This window comes from Mya arenaria, chromosome 9 (assembly GCF_026914265.1).
Source record: "Mya arenaria isolate MELC-2E11 chromosome 9, ASM2691426v1".
NCBI lineage: Eukaryota > Metazoa > Mollusca > Bivalvia > Myida > Myidae > Mya > Mya arenaria.
Window position 1 is genome coordinate 55,170,636 of NC_069130.1, and position 25,196 is coordinate 55,195,831.

Below are 25,196 nucleotides of genomic sequence, written 5' to 3' on the forward strand. Positions count from 1 at the left end.
TGGTATCGTGTTGATTTCATTCTTTAAAAGGGTCATACAGTCTCATATTATTGCATATCAGAATACAAATCTGGGTTTGCATACTTTGATAGCTTTTGGTGTCAAATGAATAAAACTACATGACCAGTGTTACTCTTTATTTAGTACACTCTGAAAGTAAGTGATCCACACAGACGTATTATCACCGGAAGGAAGGAATCTCTACTTGTATTACACGTATTTATATGTCGAACATGTTGATGTTTTGATGTTATATTCATTTTTGAAAATAAATGTTCTCAATGAAACAAAGTTCGAATGAACGCACTGGCTTTATCACACTTCTACACTCTGGTCGATAACCATGTTGCCCGTAAGTATGAGCTATCGCACTGGCTTTTATCACACTTCTGCACTCTGGTCAATAACCATGTTGCCCCTTAGGAATGAGTTATCGCACTGGCGTTTATCGAACTACGAGACTCTGGTTGATAACCATGCAGCCTATAAAATATAGGTTGTAGTGCTGGCTTCTATATAAACCTCCTTCTAATTGTTCGATAACCATGTTGTCTGTAAGGTATCAGTTTTTGCATTCGACTTCAATGAACTACACTTTGGACGAAAAACCATATTGTTATTTAGGGACGAATTGGCTTTTATTAAATACATATACTGTGACAGAACCCATTGATTATTTTAAGGTATGAGTCTTCGCAGTGGCTTTATAAAGTGTCAAAGCAATTCCATTGGTGTATTGTTGATTGCCTGTTATGTTAAACCCGTCTCCTAAAGTTTTAACGTTTTGGACCTTTTTCGTGAGATTACTTATCTATCGTTCATTTATACAAAAACACTCAACTGGTCAAGTTACATTTTAAAGTTGCAAAATGTTAAAAATAAAGTTATCACCGATAGCTTTTTTAATAAGATATAATATGTTACTAGATAAACAAATTTATACAATATATCCATCTAATCATACTACAATTTTATTTTATTAAATCCTTCAAATGTTTCATATCATTATTGTAAAGTCATTATGGTTTTACCAAAAATGTTATCCATGCACACATAATATAATGATTAATCAATATAAATTAAACATAGATATAATCTTGGTAATATATTTAAAATGCTCTAACACATCTTTGCATTTTATTACTGGGTGGCTTATCTTTAATACTCTCACCTACGAGTCAGACATATTCAATAATAACGTTTATAAAAATACAGCGTAGGAATACATTACGTCAGTGAGACCCTGTATTCGCCTTGGAAATCTAAAAGATCGTTGCACCGCTATGAACAAGTGCCCTAGTCCAAAATCGGTTTTCAAAAGTCGTTTCAAACTTAAAGCTCAGCTGTTTTTAAATTTAGGGTCTGACGGAATCGGGGAAAGAATCGCATGAGAATTGATTGCGCAATATTTCAAGTTATCCCTTTAAGGATAGCTTTCGTTATTGGTATCTTTGTAATGCATTTAATTAATGGTGCTCTGTAACCATATCGCGAGCAATTGCATGACGTAACTTATTATACTGATCTGATTGGCCGCAGTGCGCGCCCTCTACAAAGCACATGGTTATTCAGGCCTCTTTTGCTCCGACCATCGTAAGAGAAAGGTCAGCCTTTTGCAGTTCTATTATATTCTGGTTTATTTTCCCACCCTCCCAAAACCCAAGACTTCGTCTACATACAGGCATATACTTAATGAATGATACTTGTTTCGACACATGTGTTCTGCTTGCTTCCTATATATATTTTCACTAAATCCGGAGATTGACTCGAGGTTACAATCCAAATCGTTCTGCACATCTGGCTTACCATTCGGCTTTCTACCTCACGCCGAAGTCCAGCTAACTGATTTCAATACTAGATGTGCTGCAAACCTATTGTGTTCCTTTGCTATTTACCATTCCATTATTTTGATGTTGCTTTGTGTGTTTTTTCACTGGTAATGCTCTGACGATTAAAATATCAATCATACCTAGCAGCTGAGTATTCAAAGGGAGTAGTATACCGCTTTCTCAGCATATTCTATTGCTCGGCGATTGGCAACTCTCAAATAACATTTTATGGACAATTTGTGGTATTTAAATAGATTGGTCGGATCCGATCATAGATATACCATGACAGAACCGTTGATATTTTACCGACATTTCGTCCGAGCCTTGCCCATTTTTTCCCAAACATAAGATAAAGACAATGAAAATGAAATAAATATTGAAAAGGCTATGTTTTTCTTGAATGTTATGATGGGTAATAGAATATCCACTACGGGCTTGCCCTTGTTGCTGCTCTGCTTCTGATCTTAAGTATACCAATATTGTATTTTGATTGCAGGTCATCCCTTCTATTATAAATCTATCAACTTTTTTTTTCATAATCCATTAAAATTTCCTGCGATTTAAAAATAATTGCCTTTGAAAATATGAGATTGTCTTTAATGCTTTTAATCAGTATTGACTCAACGCCTCCTTAAAGCGTCGCATTGTTGTTCTAAGAAACAAACAGTTAATGGTGACGCCATTGATCAAATGGCAAATAAGAGTCGTTGGACTTGGCGAGATGCTTTTGAAAACGTTTACGGTATATTTCGAACACGAGCTCCATTTAAATGTTTTTTGAAAGTATGAAACATGCTATACAGGGTTTTTACACGTTAAATGAGCTTGCAAGACTGTTTGTACATGATCATATGTCCGTTGTGATTATCTAACACTACAGGTTAAAAAAAGGTTTGTTTAAGGTATTTTTGACCTACCCTTAAATTTAGTCCCGACTTTATTGCGTGCGTCTGGGATTTCTCTCTTGACGAAATTTTAGCATATTTCCCTAATAGTCAGTTTAAAGTATCAACCATAATTATACTGATGTACGTGCTTGTCATCCCAAGATATGTCGAGAACTTACCGAGCAGTTTAGCATGTCGGTCGACTTTGTTTTAAGTGCTGAGAGCTTATGAATGAAGCATATTGTAGAAAGTGGGATAAAATGATGTAAAAAATAATAATAAAAAAGAAGATGCATAATCGTCTTAAACTCATTTGGCTTTAAACAATCAAAGCCACAAAACGCATAATTATGATAAAATATAAGCGATATTTTGGCGCTTTTTTAACTGGGAAATTTGTGGCCACGTAGCCATTAACTAAAACACAATTTACAAAGACTATTTATTGTACCTAAATCATTTGAGTCTTTTGTTTTTTATAACTAAAATGAAATGAGTTTAACATGATAAGGCATTAAAATGAAAAATTATCTTTTTGCATTACCCTATATGTTCATCCTAAAAGTTTCACAAAGTAGTGTGGTGGTGTGTAAGCTTTTTTATACTCGCACTCGAGCCTTGCCCATTCGACGAGTGCTCCGATACGATTGTTAGTCATTTTCTGTTTTTGAGCATAGTGCCCGGACGGAATGTAGTCCTGGTTAGAGCTACCCTGGTTCTTTAACATGCACCAGTGTATACCACTGTTACACGGGACCCCAATTTAATGTCCCTCCAGGAAGACGAGTAGTATTTGTTTAGAGGTGCGGCGGGGAGTCGAACCTGCGACCCCTGGATTGACAGGCAATTGTGTTACTACTAGACCACGGATCAGCCACTTCACAGGGAAGGAAGGCGAATGGTATTATTATATATATAACTAAAGTTTCGCCAAAGAAACCCATTGACTCATTCCCCTTGATTTCTTTGCCTGGGTTATAATATGTTTGGGTAACGACAAGACAACACTTAATTACACAGTATATTTAAAATAATGTACAAACAAAATGGACCAGTATCATAAACATAATAATTCTAATTCATTCGTGATGTCAAAACTAACAGTAACTAAAGAAGTACAATGATGATCATATTGAATATGTTTATCAATACAAATTATTTATCAGCATTTTACATAATACAATAACGATTTAATAACATAAATGTTATCTGCATTAATCGGTCAATCCAAGGCAAAACAAACAGTTGCTGTTACTTATATGTGTAAAGTCGAACCCCGTTGGCTCGGAATCGCTTGGCTCGAATTTCTCGTTTTATCGAACTGAATGTAAAGGAACAATTCCTTTATACTAAATATAAGCCTTCCCGCTTGGATTAAATTTTCCGGGAGTTCGACCCAACGCGGTTCGGCTGTATATTAAACGTACCATCGTACAAATTTGCTTTTTTCGGTTTAACAAATGTACACACCAAACAAAGGAAGCCACTTTAAGGCAATAGGTCCACATATTTGCGAATATTGGATTAATGCTGACGCCTTATTTTTTTATATCAATTTATGGAAAAGGAATCTGTAACAATTTAACCAAACATAATACATGTATAACACACAAGATTGTTTGGCCTGACAATACTAGTATATGCCATTTACATCATATTGCAGTTGAATTTAAGAGTGAAAACACAATCTGTTCTAACGTTTTGTATGATATACTTTCAAACATTTAGTTTGCATATTTGCTTTCAGCCAATTAATACCATTGAATTGAAAACAACACTTTATAGGATCACCAGACATCCATATTTAACATTTAGGTTAATGGGGCTTCAAAGAAAAGTTTCTTTTGTGGGTCGGATTCTTAAGTATATAATGCCAATATATGGACATACCAGTGATTTCCTTATATAAAACGCCTCACATACATTGTTGTTGTTCCATTGTCGGTGTTTTCATTACTTGATAACTTCAAATGTTCCACTAATCCTCATGCGTCACATTGATCATCATTAGGCTTGGTTATCATTTATTCACACAAAAATGGCAGCGATAATTAAGGTGACTGTATTCATGTTGAAAGAGCAAGCCCTGTTAAGTCAACAAGAATGTTTCAGACAGAAATAAACACATTCACACATGGACGCAGACGTACGCACGCACGCATACGCGTACACGCACACGCAGACACGCACTTGCTCACACGCACTTGCTCATACGCACATACGCACTTGCTTATACGCACAAACAGACTTTTTAATACGCACACACGCACTTGCTCATACTCACACACGCACTTGCTCATATGCAAACACACATACACACATCCGCACACGCGCACACACGTACACAGTCTTAAACAATAATTTAAACAAACTAAAATTTTCACATAATGTTCCAACAGCATGCATATCGTATTAAAAACTTTAATGTATTCACGTTAGCTTGATTGTTTAATTTATCATAAAAGGAAACGTACGAAAAAGATTTTTGTGATAATTCGTCACAAAATGTTAAAAGTTAATTCAACCTAATTTAAATTGAACAAAATACACAGTACCAATAAATACCTGTTTTGGGGTATATTAAAATATGTTTTGCTAACACCATCTCTGTGGTTCCACTTAAATGTTATGCTGATACAGAAGTTCACTTGCGAATCATCTAACCGTTGCAGTTATAAACGGAAAAAGCGAACGCCTTACTACTTCGCAATTTGCTGTTTTTAAATATGATTTCGTGACCAAATCATTGCACAAATTTGATACAGCACGGTTTATCAAGCGACAACAGAATACTTATTTACACTTAGATTACGTGCCTACTCCAGAGGCTTCTAAAGCCAATTATGTTCTTCGACTATTGTAATACATCCTACAGCTACTAACGAGTTTACAAAGATTGTCTCTGAACATCTGATTCATAAAAGCATATATGACTGGGTTCGCAACATTGTAGGCAAAGTACATGTAGAACACCACCATGTTAAATTCCAGCCAACCATGGGCCATAAGCCAAGCTGGCAAGAAAGCGGTGATGAAGACAACTGTGACAGTAAATAACATAACAGCAGTTTTAATGTTTGCAAGTCTATTGTGATCCTTCTTGTCTTTCTGATCACTACTACTTCCGGTCGCTTTTCGAACTGAAGTCGGTTTAATCGGTTTAGTTTCCGAAGTCTCAATGTTACCATTCGCTTGACTGTTCATGGTCGAAAGCCTCGTGTTGACGGTTTCACCATCCATTTCAACCTTAAGATTGTTTTGGGCGTCCGATTTTGTGGCGTTTTTCTTGTTTGCCATATTTGTCAGAGGCATTGTACTCTCGTCTGTTTGGCATTGAGTGTTTACTTGTTTTACACGCCCTTCCCGTTTCTGTGCCTTCCGCTTTGCTCTCTGACGCGTGACTGAACTGTAAATCAGTATGTACAGTATTAATACTATCAGTAATGAGCACAAGAAGAGCAGAGAGTAAACCTTTTGATACACTTGTATAAAATTGTATGAGAAAATGGTTTCACTCAGCTGACACGTCCCATTTAACTTTACGACATCGATGTATTTGGGCGTATTCTCGATATTGTAGCTTCCTTTCACTATGTCGTTTTGTGTAGAAAAGGAGATATCGCCGGTGTGGTTCACAGGTATTTCTATGACAGGCTCTAAACCAGTTGTGTTTACTGGAATTCTTCTCACTTCATAAATACTATTTCCTAGTGCAGTTATTATCCCCAAGATCACGGCAAAAGCTGTTAATATTGACACAATAATTTTGGCTCTCCTAACGGTCATTATCTGAGCAAACGGGTGACAGATACATATATATCGGTCGACAGCGATGGCGACCATGATGAACGCAGAGAGTGGCACAGGACACGTGATAAGGAACTGATAAGCTTTGCATGCGGCATCATAGGCTAACTCGTAGCTTGTATGAATGGCAATAACTGTATAGGGTATTATAATCAGACACGTGACAAAATCCGTACCAGCTAGAGCTATTATGAATATAGTAGACGTCAACTTCTGTGTGGTGCGAGTAAACACATACAACACCAAGCCGTTGCCAAGCGTCCCTACGATGCTAAACAAACAGAGAATGCACACGATGGATATTGTTTCTACTGAGCTGCTCTGCTGGATATCTGGGTTGTGTGTTTTTGGCGTAGTGGTACTGATTAGTTGTGTCACATTGCGGTCAGTAGCGTTCCAAAGTTCGGTGACTTCCTCGACGTACTGTGATACGTTTGCCATCATTAATTCTTTCCTCTGGGGAGCGTCTTTGGAATAGAAGACGTGGTAGAGATCACCACGCGAATGTTCTGAAATTATAGAAATTAGCATTAATTTGGGAAATGTCTAGGCTTTAATTTTATTGGCAACATGCGTTGTCTCTTTTGTATTGCTAGTTAAATGATCATGGAAATTAACACGTCTTGCCTAATTAATTGTTTGAAGTACAACACACTTGTAATACAGTTGGCTTATTTCCAAGTCTTAGTACACCAAGGAGCGAAACATATATTTCGAATAGATACATTTATTGCACAGATACAAACACTTCGTAAAAGTAGATGATTCAATATTAAGTAAAACATGTTGGAAGATTAGTTTGAAAGTCTCTAAAACAGTATGAGTTTAGAATTACCTCAAGCATAATTATACACTTACAACATTGACTAAGTAACTAATTTCAATGACAACTAAGAACTAGTTTATTTTTTTTATTAATTTCTTTCATCTCAATTGTGACGATAGCTGTCAACCTATAGAATCAATCTTGAGTAAATTAGAAACAAGTGTCGGTGTCAATTTTCAAAAAAAGTGAAAAAGTACCTTCTTTGGGCATTCAACTAAAAACTCCTTAGGTGAGAGGCGAATACCTCTATCACTAGACATTTCTCTAACACTAAGAATTCTTCTTTTTTTCTTTTATAATTCCCTAGTTTTACATATGGTGAGGTAAGTGTGACAATTTTCAACATGTACGTATGAAAATTGTTGCTGATTTCTATTATAGATAAGTGTTCCTTATGCAGGAAACATGGCTTTTACTTTTGATATACATACATAGAGCGAGGGTACACGGAAAGGAGTTTGAGGCAGTTTTAGTGAATGCATTTAGGCTGATTTCGAAGATGGCGGGGGAGATGTAGGTGACACCGTGTTTTGGGCCAGGTTTTCACATGGTAAATAGATATAATTATATATGTCCCATCAACGACGACACCCTGTTGTTGTTTTAGTTCACCTTGTATTTTTTAAAAGAACATCTTCTACGAATCTGAAATATAAAAACCTGGAAAGCGAGTTCAATATCAAAGAGTTAGCTTATTCGTTTATTCTTGAAGTGACCAATCGTGGTTCCAAATTGTTTAAAAAATATATTAGTGTTTTGAGAAAATTGAGTTTTAAGTTTGAATTGTTTTAACTGTTTTGTTAGTCAGCGTAATTTCACCAAAATTGCACTGACAATTTAAAATGTAATATGTGATTGATATATAAAAAAATATAAACATGCAGTAATTCATCTTGTATGATATTTATTTTTTCTAAAACGAAAATGAACGTTTATATTAAAATCAATGCTTTCAAAACGGGTATAATTGAAATAGTAGTGAGTGTATTTTATAGAATAGATGCATTGTTTGTATTTGACTGTGTTTTTCAAGTTTTCAAAATTGTTTTTACTGTTAAGAAATTTGAATTTGCAAAAACAATGAATCATGTGTCGGATACAATGATTTCGTTGGCCAATTTAATACTTCTAATAATATTTTGAAGTTATGAGAGCGGGAGATTTTGAGTGATAACATAACGGAATGATAACTAACTCCTATAATTTGATTTACCGACTGTTCTTAGTTCAACTACATGATAGAGCTTACAAAGACGATACGGGTGGTATAAATTTCTCTATTGGACCACAGGACGCACATTGGTGTCGTATTTTCTAGAAATACAATATGTGTTTACTTTAGAAATGCCATTTAAATGCACACAATATAGGTGGATGCAAATCGTTTGTTTTAATTTCAATGCAGTATCACGCTTAACTCATTGACTTTAATGATCTAATGAAAAGGCACATGAGTTAGGTACATATAACAAAAATATAAGCGCTTTTTGACCGTGGAATTTGCGGCTACGTAGCTATTTTTTATTATTTTTTTATGAAAGTTAATATATTAATATATACTTAAATTATATGCTTTCTTGGTTTTAATAATTTAAGTCAAATGAGTTAAAATGAAAATGCATTAAATTTTAGGAAAAAGAAGATTTTGGCATCAGCCTTTATTGTGCGCCAATAATGACGTCACATTTTACAATGTGACATTGATAATTACCGAGAAGAATGAGACAAACAAAAACCTATTTATTACATTGTTGTAACAAGAACTGTCGTAGATAGCTATATAGAGCTCTTCTCGTTCCATTTTATGATTTGTGATTTCATTACAGTTGATTCAGCATATTGCAAGCCAAAAAAACAATGGCTGTTCTTCCTTATAATTTGAAATTTAACGATCAGGCCAGGATTAAAACTTTACTTTTATTATGAAAAAATACTGAAGCGATATGAAATAAGGAGGTCTTTTCTGTCCAATTATTCGGAAAATGGCTATCTAAATAACCTTCTTGGGGAATGAATGCGAACATTAACACAGATTTATGACCAGAAAGTTTGAATACTGTACCATTAATTAAAAGTAGAAGCGCCTTTCATCATGACATTGTCGGGATAAAAAAATAATGTCAACGTACTCTCTGTTTTTGGAGAGTTTTCAATATTTTTAAAAATAGGCAAAAGTAGGGCGGTCAGTTCATATGTACGCATATACTGGACTAAACCTCTAAACACGCTAATGATACATGTACTACCATATATCTTAATTACAGCTAGTTAAGACCAGAGGAATTTCAAATAGTCAGAACTGCTGAACCACTCTAGATGGCATTCATTAACGGTTTCGCGGTATTTTGGGTACAAGTTTACTTCTTGGCAAATTTCCAATTAACCCGTGGGAAAAAGAATTCCCCTGTGGATTATTTGTGGATCTTTATAAAATCAACAACAACAACAAAACTATAGTTTTATACAAGCTGTTCTTTCGTGTAGATGAATATTAAAATACAAACATTGAGTTGCATTCAATATCTAGTTTAATACAGTACGTTAATACATTCAGTTACTTTATTTATTCGCTTGAAAAAATAAAGAGTGTGAGATGGGGCTGAATTCAAAATCTAGTATTTTTTCAATTATACATCGTATAAACAGACGGGCAGGCGAACAACGGCAAGTAGCATCAGCATGTGAATGTTCTATATAAAGGATACAGAAGCAGAGATTTAATAATTTCCTAACATTCATCAATTTTTTTAACTGTTTTTTTTTCCCACTGGCAAAAAATGTCACGTTAAAAAGATAATCTGCATTAACAACAGGGAGGTAAAAACAAATCTAAAATGCAAACATCATTTTAAAGCAATAGCTTTTAAGAAGAAACACAGCAATTGAAAAATATACACCTAATTTTTTTATGTTTCTTCAGATGATATCAACTTCTGTGATATGGCCTGAACGCGTTTTAATATAACCAGACATGGTCTCATCAGAACACTGTTGTTATTCATTAAATGTGAGATATGTAAAGAGAGGTTATTCCGTAAACCTTACATATATCAATAATTGAAAGTACTCGTGGTCCAGGATGCACTCCTTATATAAAGTACGCCTTTTCTTGGTGTTAGTTGTTAAACAGCTATTTTAATTTAGCATAAAGAACAACAATGCGCTAACTGTACTAGTTCGAAAGCCAATTGAATAAAAGTGGTTAATTATTTGTTTTGGTCGAAGCCACTTGATTAGTTGAATTATTTGTCATTCAATACTAACTATAAACCAACCATGTAAATGTGCAAATTAACCAAAAGAAAACCTGTGGACAACTTAACCAAGTTTTATGACTGGTGCACATCAAAGAACCAGGAGAGCTCTAACCAGCGTTACATTCTGTTCGTGCACTATGCTCCAAAACCCTTAAATGACTGACACTCTCATCGAAGCACTGATCAAATGGGTAGGGCCCGAATGCGAGTATAAATAAGCTTACACACCACCACCACCAAGTGTTATACAATTAGCCACAGATGTAGGGATTGCACTGTACTGCATTGAGCTTGTATGACATTTAGTCAAAACGGCTCTGTGGCGTCATTTCGGAGGTCAAAATTCATAATGCGGTTTTTTTTCTAAAAAGAAACTTAAGGTAGCTCATCCATTTGCCTTAAATGAAGGACAAATATTGAATTGTTTTAAAATATATGGTTTCTGTTCACGTACAATTATAGAAACGCCTCCCTTATGTATTCGAACATGACCAGGATGACATATACAGGAAAATATAACACTTATTTAGACGTTTAAACTGATATTTCACAACGATTATGAAACATGTTATAACAACAATCCCTTGTTGATACGAAGCTATGTCGGTGTACCCGGAGGCATACCACACTCACGTATGCTCACGTATAAAATTGAACCCGACATGTCTTTGTGAGAAGCGAGTGCGCTAACTGGGCAAACTATATAATTATGTCAGTCTCTCTAGTAGTACATATAATAGTACAACACTCGCAATGGCATATAGGAAGACACTTCTATGGCTGATTGCTTAACAACCAGACATCGAATCATGATAATGTCGTTTTCTGATTCCGTATCATGCAAGTAAAGTGTTCAATCTCGAAACAACATTCGCTTTGCTACAAATAGCGTGACAAAAATACTAAAACATGGCAACGTTTAAACACATGCACTTATCTAACTTTACTCACGCTCGAGAAGCATGTAAATATTCAGGAATATGGTTCTCATGTTCTACAAAGAACCATGAGGATAAGCACGAAGCAGAGAACACTTCCAATCTATCTAGACAGCTACTTTAGTGAACTAGTTGTTTGCCATTTCGAAGTTAATAATTTGTTGCATTATCCATGATTATTATCATCAATATGAGCAGCTCGCCAATACAAAGAAGAAGGCGAATTCGCGTCATCGAGAGAAATAGCGATTGACTCACGAACTGCCCCCAATTCTTCATTTTATGATAGTCAAAAAATCCCACGAATAGTTACTTGTTAAAAATGGCCGCGTTACGTCTACAGGGAATGACTATTAGTGTATACTCGTACAGTAAGTTCCGTTTTTATGCTGTTGTTATTTTTTGTGGCGGGGGGGGGGGGCTGTGACATTTAATAGTTCTTTTCGTACTAGCAATTTGTTAATATTGCAAAAACATAAAATTATAAGTATCTTTCATGGCCGAGAGTGTAAGATAGGTTCATCAAGACCCGAACGTAGGGTGTTTTGCGGAAACGAGGTTCCGCAAAACACTATGTGCGAGGGTCGGAATGAACCTATCTTACACGAGCGGCTATGGTAGATGCTTTTTCTCCCACCTCAGTTAAACAAAATAAAGTAAAAATGTATTTTTTGCTGGAACTCTTCTGTGCTTAGTGAAAATAATTGCGAATGGATATGCGATAAATCGTGGTTTTCATGGATATGCGCGCAGTGATTCAGATATTATGTTAATAGTCAAATCGGTCTTTCAATAGTTCTAAGGAGAGTGAAGCATTATTTCTTGAAATGTGCGTTAACACTGTTTTATGGTGACAATTGAAGGGAGAAATAATTAATTAGCGTTCTAAATATTGCCACAAGACAAGGTTTCCATGATGCTACAGACGACATTCTTCAACAAGGGAGGTAATTACAATGTGGTGACCATTAAAAAGGAGTTCCATACGGGCATTTTATATTCGCCCGTTGGCAAGATAAGAATTTCTAGCATGGTTAAATTATTGGATCTACTTATCTGAGGTGGGAGAAATTTTGTTCTTATTTTGCTCAATAAAGATAATTCTGTAACTTCTGACTTTGTTCCGCTGTAGTAGCCTCCCTTGACTTCATTACACAAAACTTCATCACACATTCGAATTCATACGCGTATTTGACAGATGGCGGTCTCGACGGATACGTGTTAACACATCAAACGAGACGTGAAACGGGGCACCAGAAATGCGTCCTATCACAATATCTGCTATGTATTGGCATGAATTAAATTTGTTGTTTGAAATGAAATATTTTAAAATCGATAAGAAATTGAAAGCAGAATTTTAATAATTCAAGATAAACTTATCTGAGATTTTTGTATAAAGTATAAATTTGAGAAAATAGACGTAAATATATGTAAAAAAAGGTTGTAATTGTTTTATATTTATCTTCGGTAGTGTCATGTTTAGTTCAGAATCGCCATTGGACTGAAATATTTTATCCTTTTTTCACTAAACTTATCGTATTTTATATCTTTTATAAAATGGTTCATATACAAAAAACATTGTAACATGGTATACTTTTTCGAGTCGCTATGCAAGTATTATTAAATTGATTCGAATAAGAAAACAACTACAAATAACAATTGTATTGATGTTTCTCAATGTCACTGTCAAACTTGACAGCCATGTCGTAGATGTTTCTAAGAAATGTGATACTCATGATAAGGTTTGAAGATCTTATCTCATAGCATTAAAGGAACTGGATACCAGATGGTCCAAAATAAGCAAATACAGTATCTCCTTAAAACAAGACTGAAACTGTTCTAGAGCTAGTATGATGCCGTAAATTATCATTTTATTTGATTAAAATAAAATTTTGTCGCTGTCTCAGCTGTGTTTACCCGTTTAAAATAGCGCGTAATTCCTTTCACAGTTTAAAGTGTAAATGCTGTATACGGATGTCACATGATTAGTACCGATACATATACCAACGTTATTCTTAAATTAACTGGGAATTACGTGGTAGACAAACCCAGTAATGTTTTGATTTAGATAAAAAAACACAAAACATTCACAAAACGCATATGTCTTAAGCAATGTGCTACTAACATCAGTTATTAAGTTTCAATGCGTTAGATATTTAATGTTAGCTTTTTGACAACTTTCTTTTATTGTTGCAGTTTTATCATCTGGTTTCTTCAGTCCCATTAAAACCATCAACTGTATTGACAAATTAATTAACAAGAAGAAGGAGTTGAACGTATTTTTTACATCGAAGATCGAATGAGCAACAAGATGATGCTACTATCCATGACGAATCTTTCTCTTCAGAGGCTAGCCAGTCGTTATTAATTATTCCGACATCGCGTATGGTGGTTTCAAAAACGAGACAGGACTTTACATCTCTGAACTCCTCGCCATTAATCAGTTTGCCACACAACTGTAATGTGTATCCTGAAAATAGTCAATCGCTACTGACTGGTGTATCGACACCTGTAACCTCGAAAACAAACTCTGACCAAGGACTTTCGTTTCATGAAACAAACAAAGAACTGCCTCTAAATCAGACATCGACACCTGTACACAAAAGACTATGTGATGGAAATTTGACACGAAATGACATAACATATGAACAAGGGTTACAGAATCAAATGCTATTGAAGGAAATAAAAAGTCAAATTCATTTGTTGCAGCAAGTGAGTTTAAACCTACAGGGTCAAGTGGAACAATGCAACTTGAAAATAGACTCTTTGATCGAGAAATCTGCTACTATGCCTCAAATTGGATGTGCTCACAATATATCGGATACGACAGAAGGTGAAAACTCCGAACTTGGAAAAAAAACAAAAACTTATAGTCAGATCTTGACAGGGAACGAAACCTGCTTGCAAAATAACCAACAGCAAAACACAACTCAGCGAAAGAATAATGGAAGCAAAACTGTTAAATTGACACAGAAAATACAAACGGCGGAAAAACCGTCTTTGAAAATGGCCACTTATCACAATCAGGCACGCAAAATTGAAGTGGTGATTAATAGACCAAGCTCCGACCCTGGAACATGTTACCATGACCTGCCGCCTGTGTGTGATGAAACCGCACCTACAAGACGACACGACCAATTCAGAAGTCCTACACAAGACCACTCTCAATCACCAAATAAAAAGATTCTTTTAATGGGTGATTCAATTTTCAACAGAATAAATATGAAGGGTTTACATTCCTACGTACACAAACATTCTGTTTCAGGAGCCACTGTGAAAACATTACTTAGAGATATTGAATTATTCGATATTATGAACTTTGAATGCATTCTCATTTACATCGGAGGAAACGATATTTCTGGAAATGCGGATCACGATCTTCTAGAAGAACAGTATGATCAACTGATAGCCATGATTAAATCTCGAAATCCAAATATCAAAGTTATTCTTTCAAAGTTGGCACCGCGAGGGGATGTTGACGTTACAGCTGTCAACATGATCATCGAACGGTTAACATTACATCATGGAATCGAATATGTGGATAATTTTAGGTCGTTTTACGATAGAAACGGACAACTCATTATGCGTTTCTATAATTTCACTGACCATATTCATCCGTCAAATTCGGGGATCAAACGGATTCTGGGAACAATCAATGAAGTCATTCACATAGTTTATGACTTTACGAAATGTGTATATCCACCACGTGCGGCAAATAACTACCGTGGTAATCGAAATGTTAGGCGAACTGGCAGTACAAGAATGGACGATGATCGATGTTTAAATTGTTTTGAAAGCAACCACCAGACTCACGAATGTAGACACAAACAACCAATAACGTGCTGGTATTGCGGTCTGATTGGCCATAAATCTGACAAATGTTGGAATTAGGAATTCGGCAAAGAAGCCGTTTCCTGTGGCATAGAAAGTGCAAATTATTTCGCAACTCTGCAAAACATTTGTGACACATGCAATGGAACTAACTGTAACTGTGACTTATTTTCCCAGAGTAAAAGCTGTTTAAATGATAATATGAATACATGTATATATAATATAAACGATGACAATGACGTTCAAAACTCTAACGCTACTATCTTAAATATTTCGGAACACATGAATTTAACTAATTTAGGATTAAATAATAAAAAAGGTTTAACCATCGGTCATTTAAACGTAGCTGGACTGTCTTCTAAATTTGATGAATTACAATTAATGCTAACATCTAAGAAAAACAAAATAGATATAATGGGTATAAGTGAAACGAAATTCAATGAAAACCATAAAACTGAAACATTTCATATAGATGGATATCAAGTACCTCTTCGTCGCGACCGTTTATTCAATGGCGGTGGAGGTTTGGCAGTATATGTAAAACAAAACGTAAATTGCATACGACGATTAGATTTAGAAGGAGATGATATAGAAATAATTTGGTTAGAAATTATGCCAACAAAATGTAAATCTTTTTTAATTGGTTCACTTTACAGGCATCCAGAATCTAAAGTTGCATGGAAAGAAATATTTGACACTCATATAGAAAATGTTCAACTTGAAGAAAAAGAAATAATAATTTTAGGCGATATAAATCGAGATTTATTAAATTCCGAAATAAATGATGAATGGTCTAGCTATATTTTATCACTAGGATTAAAACAGTTAATTAAGCAGCCGACGCGTGAATCTTCAACTTCAAAAACTTTAATAGACCACATTTATACTAATTGTGATCAAAATATATGTAATGTAAGCGTGCCCAAAATAGGAATTAGCGATCATTATCCGATCCTATGTACAAGAAAGTTAAATTATAAAGAAAAAATCAATTCACATAATTTTATAAAATACAGATCATTTAGGTCATTTTCAGAGGAGTCATTTTTATCAGATCTTATCAGAATCCCCTGGGGTAATCTAAACAACACTGATACTAATGAAGTACTTCACACTTGGGTATCTAATTTTTCAAGTGTTGTAGATAATCACGTCCCAATTAGAATTCACAGAGTTAAACACATAAAACAACCAGATTGGTTTACACCTGATATTTTAGATGAAATTAAAAAACGTGATAAATTTAAGGCTAAAAATGATATGGATAACTACAGAGTTTCAAGAAATATAGTTTGTACATTGATAGATAATTCTAAAAAAGAATCTTATAAAAGAAAAATTGAGGAAGGAAAATCAGACCCTAAAACAGTTTGGAAAATATTTAAAGAACATGGTGCGTCTACAAAAAAGACAAACAACTGTAATTTAATAAAAAACATTCATAAAGATGGAATAGATATTACTGATAACCAAGATATTGCAAATACTTTTAATAACTTTTTTGTAAACGTAGCAGCTAACTTAAAAGAACCTATTCCAACTTCAAATTTTAATAAAGTAAATGATTTTGTAAAAACAAAAGTTCCTGATCATATATATTTTCACATTCCTCTGATTACGGAATCCCAAACGCGTAAAATGTTAAATAATTTAGATGTATCCAAAGCTACAGGACTTGACCAAATAGGGCCAACACTTTTAAAATTATCAGCCGATGTTATATCAAATAGTCTTACGTATGTTATAAATTGTAGTATAAAACAAGGTGTTTTCCCAGATGAATGGAAATGCGCCAAAGTTAATCCTTTATTTAAAAAAGGTTCATCAAATGATGTAAATAACTATAGGCCAATATCAATTTTACCTACTCTTTCAAAATTGATTGAAAAACATGTGCATGATTCATTTGTTAATTACCTTAATCATTATAAATTATTATGTAAATCCCAAAGTGGATTTAGAAAAAAACATAGCTGCGAAACCGCATTAGTATGTATGATAGATAAATGGTTAACAGCTTTAAATGATGGAGAATTTGTAGGCGTTGTTATGTTAGATTTTTCTAAAGCATTCGATTTATGTTCCCACGAAATACTATTAAAAAAATTTCAAATTTACAAATGTGGAGATAATACTATTAAATGGTTCAAGTCTTATCTTACAAATAGAACTCAAGCGGTGAACTTAAACGGTGTTCTCTCTGATAAGCAAATTACGACATGCGGGGTCCCGCAAGGGTCTATTCTAGGGCCTCTTTTATTTATTTTATTCATAAATGACTTGCCTATGTATGTACAGGATACTGTTTCAAACGTTGATATGTATGCAGATGATACTACAATATATGACACAAATAAATCTAAATTTGAAGTTGAAATGAATTTACAAGCTGCTTTGAATAACGTCAGTACATGGTGTCTAAACAATGGTATGGTATTAAATGCTTCAAAAACAAAAGTAATATTGATAACGACACCCCAGAAGCGGACAAAATTAGTTAATCAACCTCTAAATTTGAAATATAAAGACTTAAATCTGGAAATCACAACAGGTGATAAAATTCTTGGCATATATATAAATGAAAACCTTAAATGGGATACGCATATAAAATTTCTTAGGAAGAAAATATCAAGTAATTTGTGGCTATTATCAAGAATTAAAGTATTTATTCCTGTTAATTATAGAATAATGTTTTACAAAGCCTATGTCCAACCACATCTTGACTATTGTAGTATCATTTGGGGTAGTACAAAACAATCAAATATCCAGGTTTTAGTGCGATTACAACGAAGAGCATGTCGTATCATTCTAGGTGAACAATATACCACTTTAAGCGAGGCTTTGAATATAATTAATTCTCTTAATATTGAACAGAGGGTTTCACTTCATAAAGCCAAATTTATGTACAGGGTATCGCAAAATGCAGTCCCGTCATATATTCAAAATATGTTCAATTACAATGTCAGGCGTCCAAATCATTTACGTTCTTCAAATAAATCGGATTTTTTAATACCCAAACCAAATATAGAACTTTTTAAAGGGAGTATGTCGTACTCTGGGGTAAAAGTATGGAATAACATTCCAAATGAAATAAGACAGAGCGAAAGTATTAAAAGTTTTACAGTAAATTATACTAAGTGGATTAATTCGAATCAACAGTCATAAAGCTAAAATTGTAAATATGGCCATATGTAAGTCTGTAAGTTAAACCTCTGCCGCCATATGTATGTATTATGTTGTTGTGTAACATTGTTATCATGTTGATCATGTTTATGAATAATGCTAACTTTGAATTTGTTATGCTGATTGTTATATTGCTATATAATTATGTATTTGTATGTATGTAAATATTGCTTTAGAGGGCCCCAAGGAAGATTAGTTTACACTAATTGGGTTACCCTCTGTAAATAAAGACTTTCATTCATTCATTCATTCATTCAACCCTATTTTTAATGAAATTGATAAAAACTGTACGGCTTGCAACGTTCATTTTAAATTAAAATAGATGATTTAAGGTTCTAATGCTAAGTCTACACTATTCTGAGTCGAATCCGTTACAAGCGGTAATGAGTATAATGCGATGTGTTCTGAAGATTCTGGAAATAGACAGGGCTTGTTATCACCGAATTACCTTCAAGATGATCTGCTATAACCCTATTCCCCGAATTTGATTTCCGTTAGAATAATATCCCCGGGGAATACATGGGAGGGTGACAATAAATTCGATGAGCACGGGAAATAGGACTGCGATATTCGAGAGAAATTTTGTAACGGCGTTTATAACATGTCCCCACGTCCTGCCATTGGTTTAAGATGTACTCTTACTCCTAAATAGTATCTATCACAATTTATACAATTGTTTTAATTTACCAAAAAGGGTTGAATAAATGTCGACAATAATTTTTGTGAAGGATACCGAGTTTAATTTAAAAAAGGTGCATAAAGCACGGTATTTCTACCTTATGAGACGATAGTTGATTACAGTAAATCTTTAAGCATCCACCAAAAATTTAATATATTTGCATTTTCAGCTATTAAATACACGGTTACAACCTTGTGATCAGTAATTGATATTTTCCATAAATGCATTATAAAGTAAGAAGCGAAAGGTTTATCAGTCAGAATTTATGTTCGTTATACATGTGTATGTTTTGTTTTTTAATAAGTGTGACATTTTATTGATAATAAATATTCCGTGATATGCGCAATAGTAAGTGATGTTTACTGAAACGAAAGTGACATTCGATATAGCATATGTTGTCGTGTCATGTTTGCCCTTAATTATCACTTTTTTCCACTAAATAACGCTTTCTGCTGTTCAATAGCAGTTCACGCGACGGCGTCTCGACAAATGAAGAAAAGAGATACATCAACATCAAGACTATTACAAACATGATGTATTGCACTTCTAGTTTTTTTTTTATAGAACAATTAACGTAAAATCACCTGTATGAGCGATTATGCTATGCGTTAAACACGCTGTTTCAATCGCTCCGATTCTGACTGAAAACATAGAATTGTTCATCCAATCATAGACGTTTCACAGTTTTCTATTTATGGATTCGCTGGGAGTTGGTAAAAAGTGTGTACACGGAGAGAAAACCTGGCAAATGGCGGGACGAGATGCATCGCATTACATTGTCACATTTTACGCCACGAAAAGAATAGCATTTAAGTTACTATTAGACTTATTATGTGCAGATAGGCAATCATTAAGTACTAGACTTAATCATTAAGAAGTTTAATTTTCGCGGTTGTTTAAATGTTTGCCTACTGCAACTCAACCGATACACGCTCCCTGTATCAGAGTTTGCGATGAAAATGTGTCAGCCAAACAGTTTTTATTGTAAGTCAAGTAAATGACCTGACATAAGTCAGATGAATGACCTGAAGTAAAATCTGTTTGACTAAGAATGGCTCGCCCGATACGCTCACTTAGCCCATTATAAATCATTAAGAGTTAACTTCATATCATCTTACTATTACATAAAGTTTAGACATCCAATCCGCTTATTATGATTCATGTTTATTTAACACAATCTATTCGGTGTTTTTTGTTATAAATAGAAAGTTTAATTCATTATAACTCGTACCAGGGCCCCGTTTCAAAGATCGTTATGTTTTAGATCGTAACTTCATGGGCGTTATTCCATTGTTTGCGTAACTACGTTTCCATAATGTTGTTTTATCTGATTAAAACGGAGCCCAGCTGTGTAAGAATAATGTTTTCATTACCGTCACATGTGTATAGCATCAAACATATCGCCTATAATCATATTTCATTTGGGCTAATCAAGTCACAGTTGCGTTTTCAAAAGTAAAGTATGAAAACCAATTCTCGATTGTTGAATGAACACCTGGTTCTGAAAATAAGGCATGATTTTTTAACAATTTATTTCTGTCTTTCTTGAAATGCCTCTTAAAAATGTCAAAGAAATACCGCAATTCACCTACTCAGTCGTAAAACAGGGGATCGATGTCAGTCTTATCACTCAAAAAAGGTTTTCTGCCATTCTCAAAGGAAGTATATGCGGAAACCGATCCGCAAATAATTTCATTTTAGATGCCTGATGAACTTTTTTTGGTATCCTTTGAAACGGTTTTGTGAGCAGATAAAGAACATGTATGCCTGAAAGATTGTAGAATATGCTGTTTACATCCGTGTTTAGTTGTAATGAAGAGAAATTACATAACCAGTCATAACTTTACCAAGTACCATTGGTCATTTATTTTATATACAAATAAGTTATTAGTAATTAATACATATGTTAATATATATAGTAACACGTTTGTGCGGAGTTTTCGCTATTATTTACATGAGTATTTGCGGCCCTTTGCAGATTATCTGTTATCATTTTGCGACCCGTAGAACGTTCGCTCGTGAATTCAATTTTCGTTTAAAAATCAAATATGGCGACAGTAAACTATTGATTTAGCTAAGTAATCACAGTAAATTGACGAGATTTATTAAGAAAATCGTAAAGGGAGGCAAACGCGAACCAGTTAAACTATTAGGGTGGCGTTTTTATTCAGCGTTGACATTCTTAAAACAAAAACAACAACAACACTCTTCTTCAAGAATACAAGATATTTTTATAGAAAAAAAACAGTCGTTCTAAGTGCTCTATGTTTATTTAATTAAATTGTGACATGAGAGGACATATGTCAGTGATTCGTACAGAAAATTCGGATATACTTGTTGGGGAATTTTCAAGCTGAACAATTGAAATTGATTGGAACATGAACTACAACAAAATGTCGTCTGCCTTTTTGGTTTACTCTCAAAAACTAGAAAGTAATTTAAGAGGGAGTTTACTGATCGTCGTCAGACCAGAAGGAAATGAGAATGCACAATTATATTTTAGATAAACTTGTTTAACTTTGACAAACAATGGGCGGAGTCCAGAATCTTGACTGCTAGTGATTTGTACTTTAATTACTATTTCACATCATCGTTAGTTTACTTTCACCAGCGGATCCAGAGTAAGGATGCAGTTTTTTTTCCTTTAAGTTAGTGAACCTTTCATGGCAATATTGCAGACAAATATGTACATGCATCACCAGGATGCACCATTTTACACTTTCTAAGCCAGAGGACAAAAACTCCCATAACGAAGTAAAGAGCCTATTTCGTTGGTTACCAAGGGGAGGGGCGAACGTGGTTCCGCCAAAAATTGCTATAACGTTAAATCATGGAGCCTGGTTGTTTCTATATGTATTGACGTCGTGTATTTGGAAATCGGTTAAACCACCAGGTTAAAAAGTATTTATTCCAATTGAGGTATAGTGCATGTGATTCATTGCTTGTTTTATGATAATTATGTCAAAGCAATACTGACACTGAATCGTATTTGAATTAACATTCGTTAAACGCTATTCATCAATGTTAAATATTCACATGGTTTGATATATAATCTTTCTAAGTAAAAATGATAGGCGTTTTGTACAAAATACAAAGAAGGATAAAAATTTAAACGGGTAATATTTTACGAACAACAGCGTCATCACATAATAGGTACCGATTAAACAGCTGTACACAGCGGTTGGGGAATATCAATCGGTAAAAAGGTGAACCTAATAGTGATGATTCTGAAAATCACTGCGTTTCATTTTGCATAGCTTATTAAATCGGTAAAATGACGAAATATCTAGATGTGGCCAGCATGTTGCAGTATGAACATGTTTACAACAATTATGGTAATCGATCCTAGTTTTCGTTTCAATTCTGAATCAGACGCACTTTTTACAAAGACTATTGTGTAAGTTTTTGCCAGCTTAGTTGTCTCTGAGTCTTTAATTGGAGTTAAATTGTTAAACGTGTTTAGCACTTAACTTGTGTTATTAAACATGTGTTAATATCCCCGGATTATCCCTTTTCAGGAAGCAATAATGCACCAGTCAATTGTCACCACGGCCTCCCCAGATCCGGGGAATAGCGGGGACTTTGACTTTCGGTCCAGTCAAGCCCAGGTAAAATCCCCGTCCTGCGGGGACGAACTGCCGGTAATATCCCCGCCAAATGCCCGCGCATCCAAGAGACCCTAGGTAAGGCCCATTCCCCGCTATTTTTGGCGCAAAGGCAAAACCACCTGGAAGGTCAAAACACGGCCCATTTCCCTGGCTATCTCCGGTATACCCCCGGACCTGGGGGGGGGGGGGGGGGGGGTCGTGGTTACAATTGACTGGTGCATTACATGTACATGCAATCTCGTTTTGATGAAGCATTTATTTTGATCAGAGGTTAATAGATCAATGTTTGTTCCACATCTGAATCTTGTTATAGACTGTCTCATGCAAGTCTATTTAGATGATGTAAGATAACTGACATTTAAGTCGATTTTAATAATAGAAAGGACACGGATAAGAACATAATGAAATGTGAAAAGGTTGTCGTTGTACCGTCAGTTAACATACCCTACAAATGAACTGTGTACTCTCTAAAGAGGAAACAGACAAAATCTCGTTATTGTTTTGCGAGAAGTAATCAAATAAATCTCATTGCATTTTTTCCTGGGAAAACACAAGTGCTTCCCAGATAGATTTAAGATTAATATACTGAAACCCGTGATGACATTTGTGCAGTTTATTAGATTGTCCAAATGTTTCTGAAAATAATGCTACCGTTAGGATCAATAAGCATGGCGTTTTCTACATGATGTGAACTCATGGAGCGAGAAGAAAGTTCGTTTGTGGAAATATTGCACAAAAAAGGATTTTTGCCAATTTGATATCATACTGTGATAAGAAAGAGCGAGCGTTTATGCATATACTGCAAAATCTGTTAGTTACACTGAAACATATGATGTCATGGTTATTAAAGTTTAACGCTCCATTTTGTCATTATTACGGTATGAATTCTTGAAATAACTCTGATTGACTAAGCCTATGCTTCTAAAAAAGCGTTAACCCGTTCAATGACACATTTACACATCGGTGCAGACTGCATAGGAGTATTACCTCATATCACGCTACAACTGTCAGAGCTTATTGCTATCCCGCAACTGTTATTGGGGTGTATGTAAGCTCATTTATACTCGCACTCTGGCAATGCCCTTCCGGCGAGTGCTTCGATAAGATTTTTCGTCATTTTAGGTTTTTGGAGCATAGTGCACAAACATAATGTAGCCCCAGTTAGAGTTACCCTGGTTTTTTAACATGCACCAGTGTATACCATTGTCACGGGACCCCCAATTTTACGTCCCTCTCGGATTTTCAGTTTTGTTGTTCTGCCGCCGAGAATCGATGCTGCGACCTCTGGATTGATATTCCAGTGTGTAACCACTAGACCACGGATCCGCTCACAGTAATATTAGGTTTCCCCTGTTTTAATAAAAATGGGCAGTCTATGCCGCTTAAAGAGCCCCACCTTTGTTTTATAACCGGAGTTTGATAAGGTGATTAGTTTCATCAAACACTGTTTCCAAAACAATGTTTTGAAAGTGCTCCGTTGGATCGGCCGTATCGTGAAAAGGTTTATCGAAGAGTTATCAGAATCTAAACTATCAGTCAAAATTTGGTAAAAGACCGAATGCGGTGCTCCGTAAGTGGCATATACTGCGCTATGTTTAATTTAAAATGGTATAGAAAATGAAAACAATATCTTTGTTTTAAGTCTTTAATCGAAGCAAGATATTGCCTTCCGACGTAGCATTTATGACGCAATTTATCACGTGGTATATATAGAGGATATTTGTTTATTTCAGTGTAAGATCGTATTTTATTTCACGAGTGTCATATAAAAACACTGAAATAAACAAATGTTCTGTTTCTTTTATGCTTATTTTCGGAGTTTTATTTAATTTTTTTTATTTAGTTCTGAATTACCCCCTTTTAAGAAAAGGGTGGTTTTTACGCCGCTTCCCGTTGGGCGCCCCTCATACAAAATTATAGCTATCAACTTTTCTATTTTCGGTTTGTTGAGAAATAATTCTCTGCTATTCATTCTTATAGTTTATTATTCGCTCGTTTTGTAGTGCAAAGCTTTTATGAACAGTAATCAATGAAGTTTTATAAGTGCACATATGTTCCAAAAAATAATGAAAACACTTTTATTTTAAGTGGGGCATGAATACATAACCAAATTACTACGCCGCTATTTAATGAATGAAAATTTGGAAAGTCAAATGTGTTAGCAAAACAAATGCGGATACTCATTGGATTTTAAACATCTTCTAAGTTTAAGACTGCATGTGTTTCATAGTAAATTAATATTCAGTCATCTTACTGTCAGAGACCAGTCTGTTTCGCTTGAAAACAGGTTTGTTTTCCAGATAAAGAGTGAATGCCGCGCTAGTTTGTTGACAAATTTTAAGGTTTGGGTG

General features: G+C 34.7%; 1 protein-coding gene across 1 annotated transcript; it reads right to left on the bottom strand.

Moving 5' to 3' along the window:
- Positions 1 to 3,776: 3,776 nt before the first annotated feature.
- Positions 3,777 to 7,609, bottom strand: LOC128246195 (uncharacterized). Its single transcript, XM_052964383.1, has 2 exons — positions 7,594 to 7,609; positions 3,777 to 7,032 (listed from the first exon to the last, which is right to left on the bottom strand). Exons 1-2 carry the CDS (start codon positions 7,607 to 7,609, stop codon positions 5,558 to 5,560), a joined length of 1,491 nt encoding a protein of 496 aa, XP_052820343.1. The 3' UTR covers positions 3,777 to 5,557.
- Between the last annotated feature and the right edge of the window lie 17,587 nt (positions 7,610 to 25,196).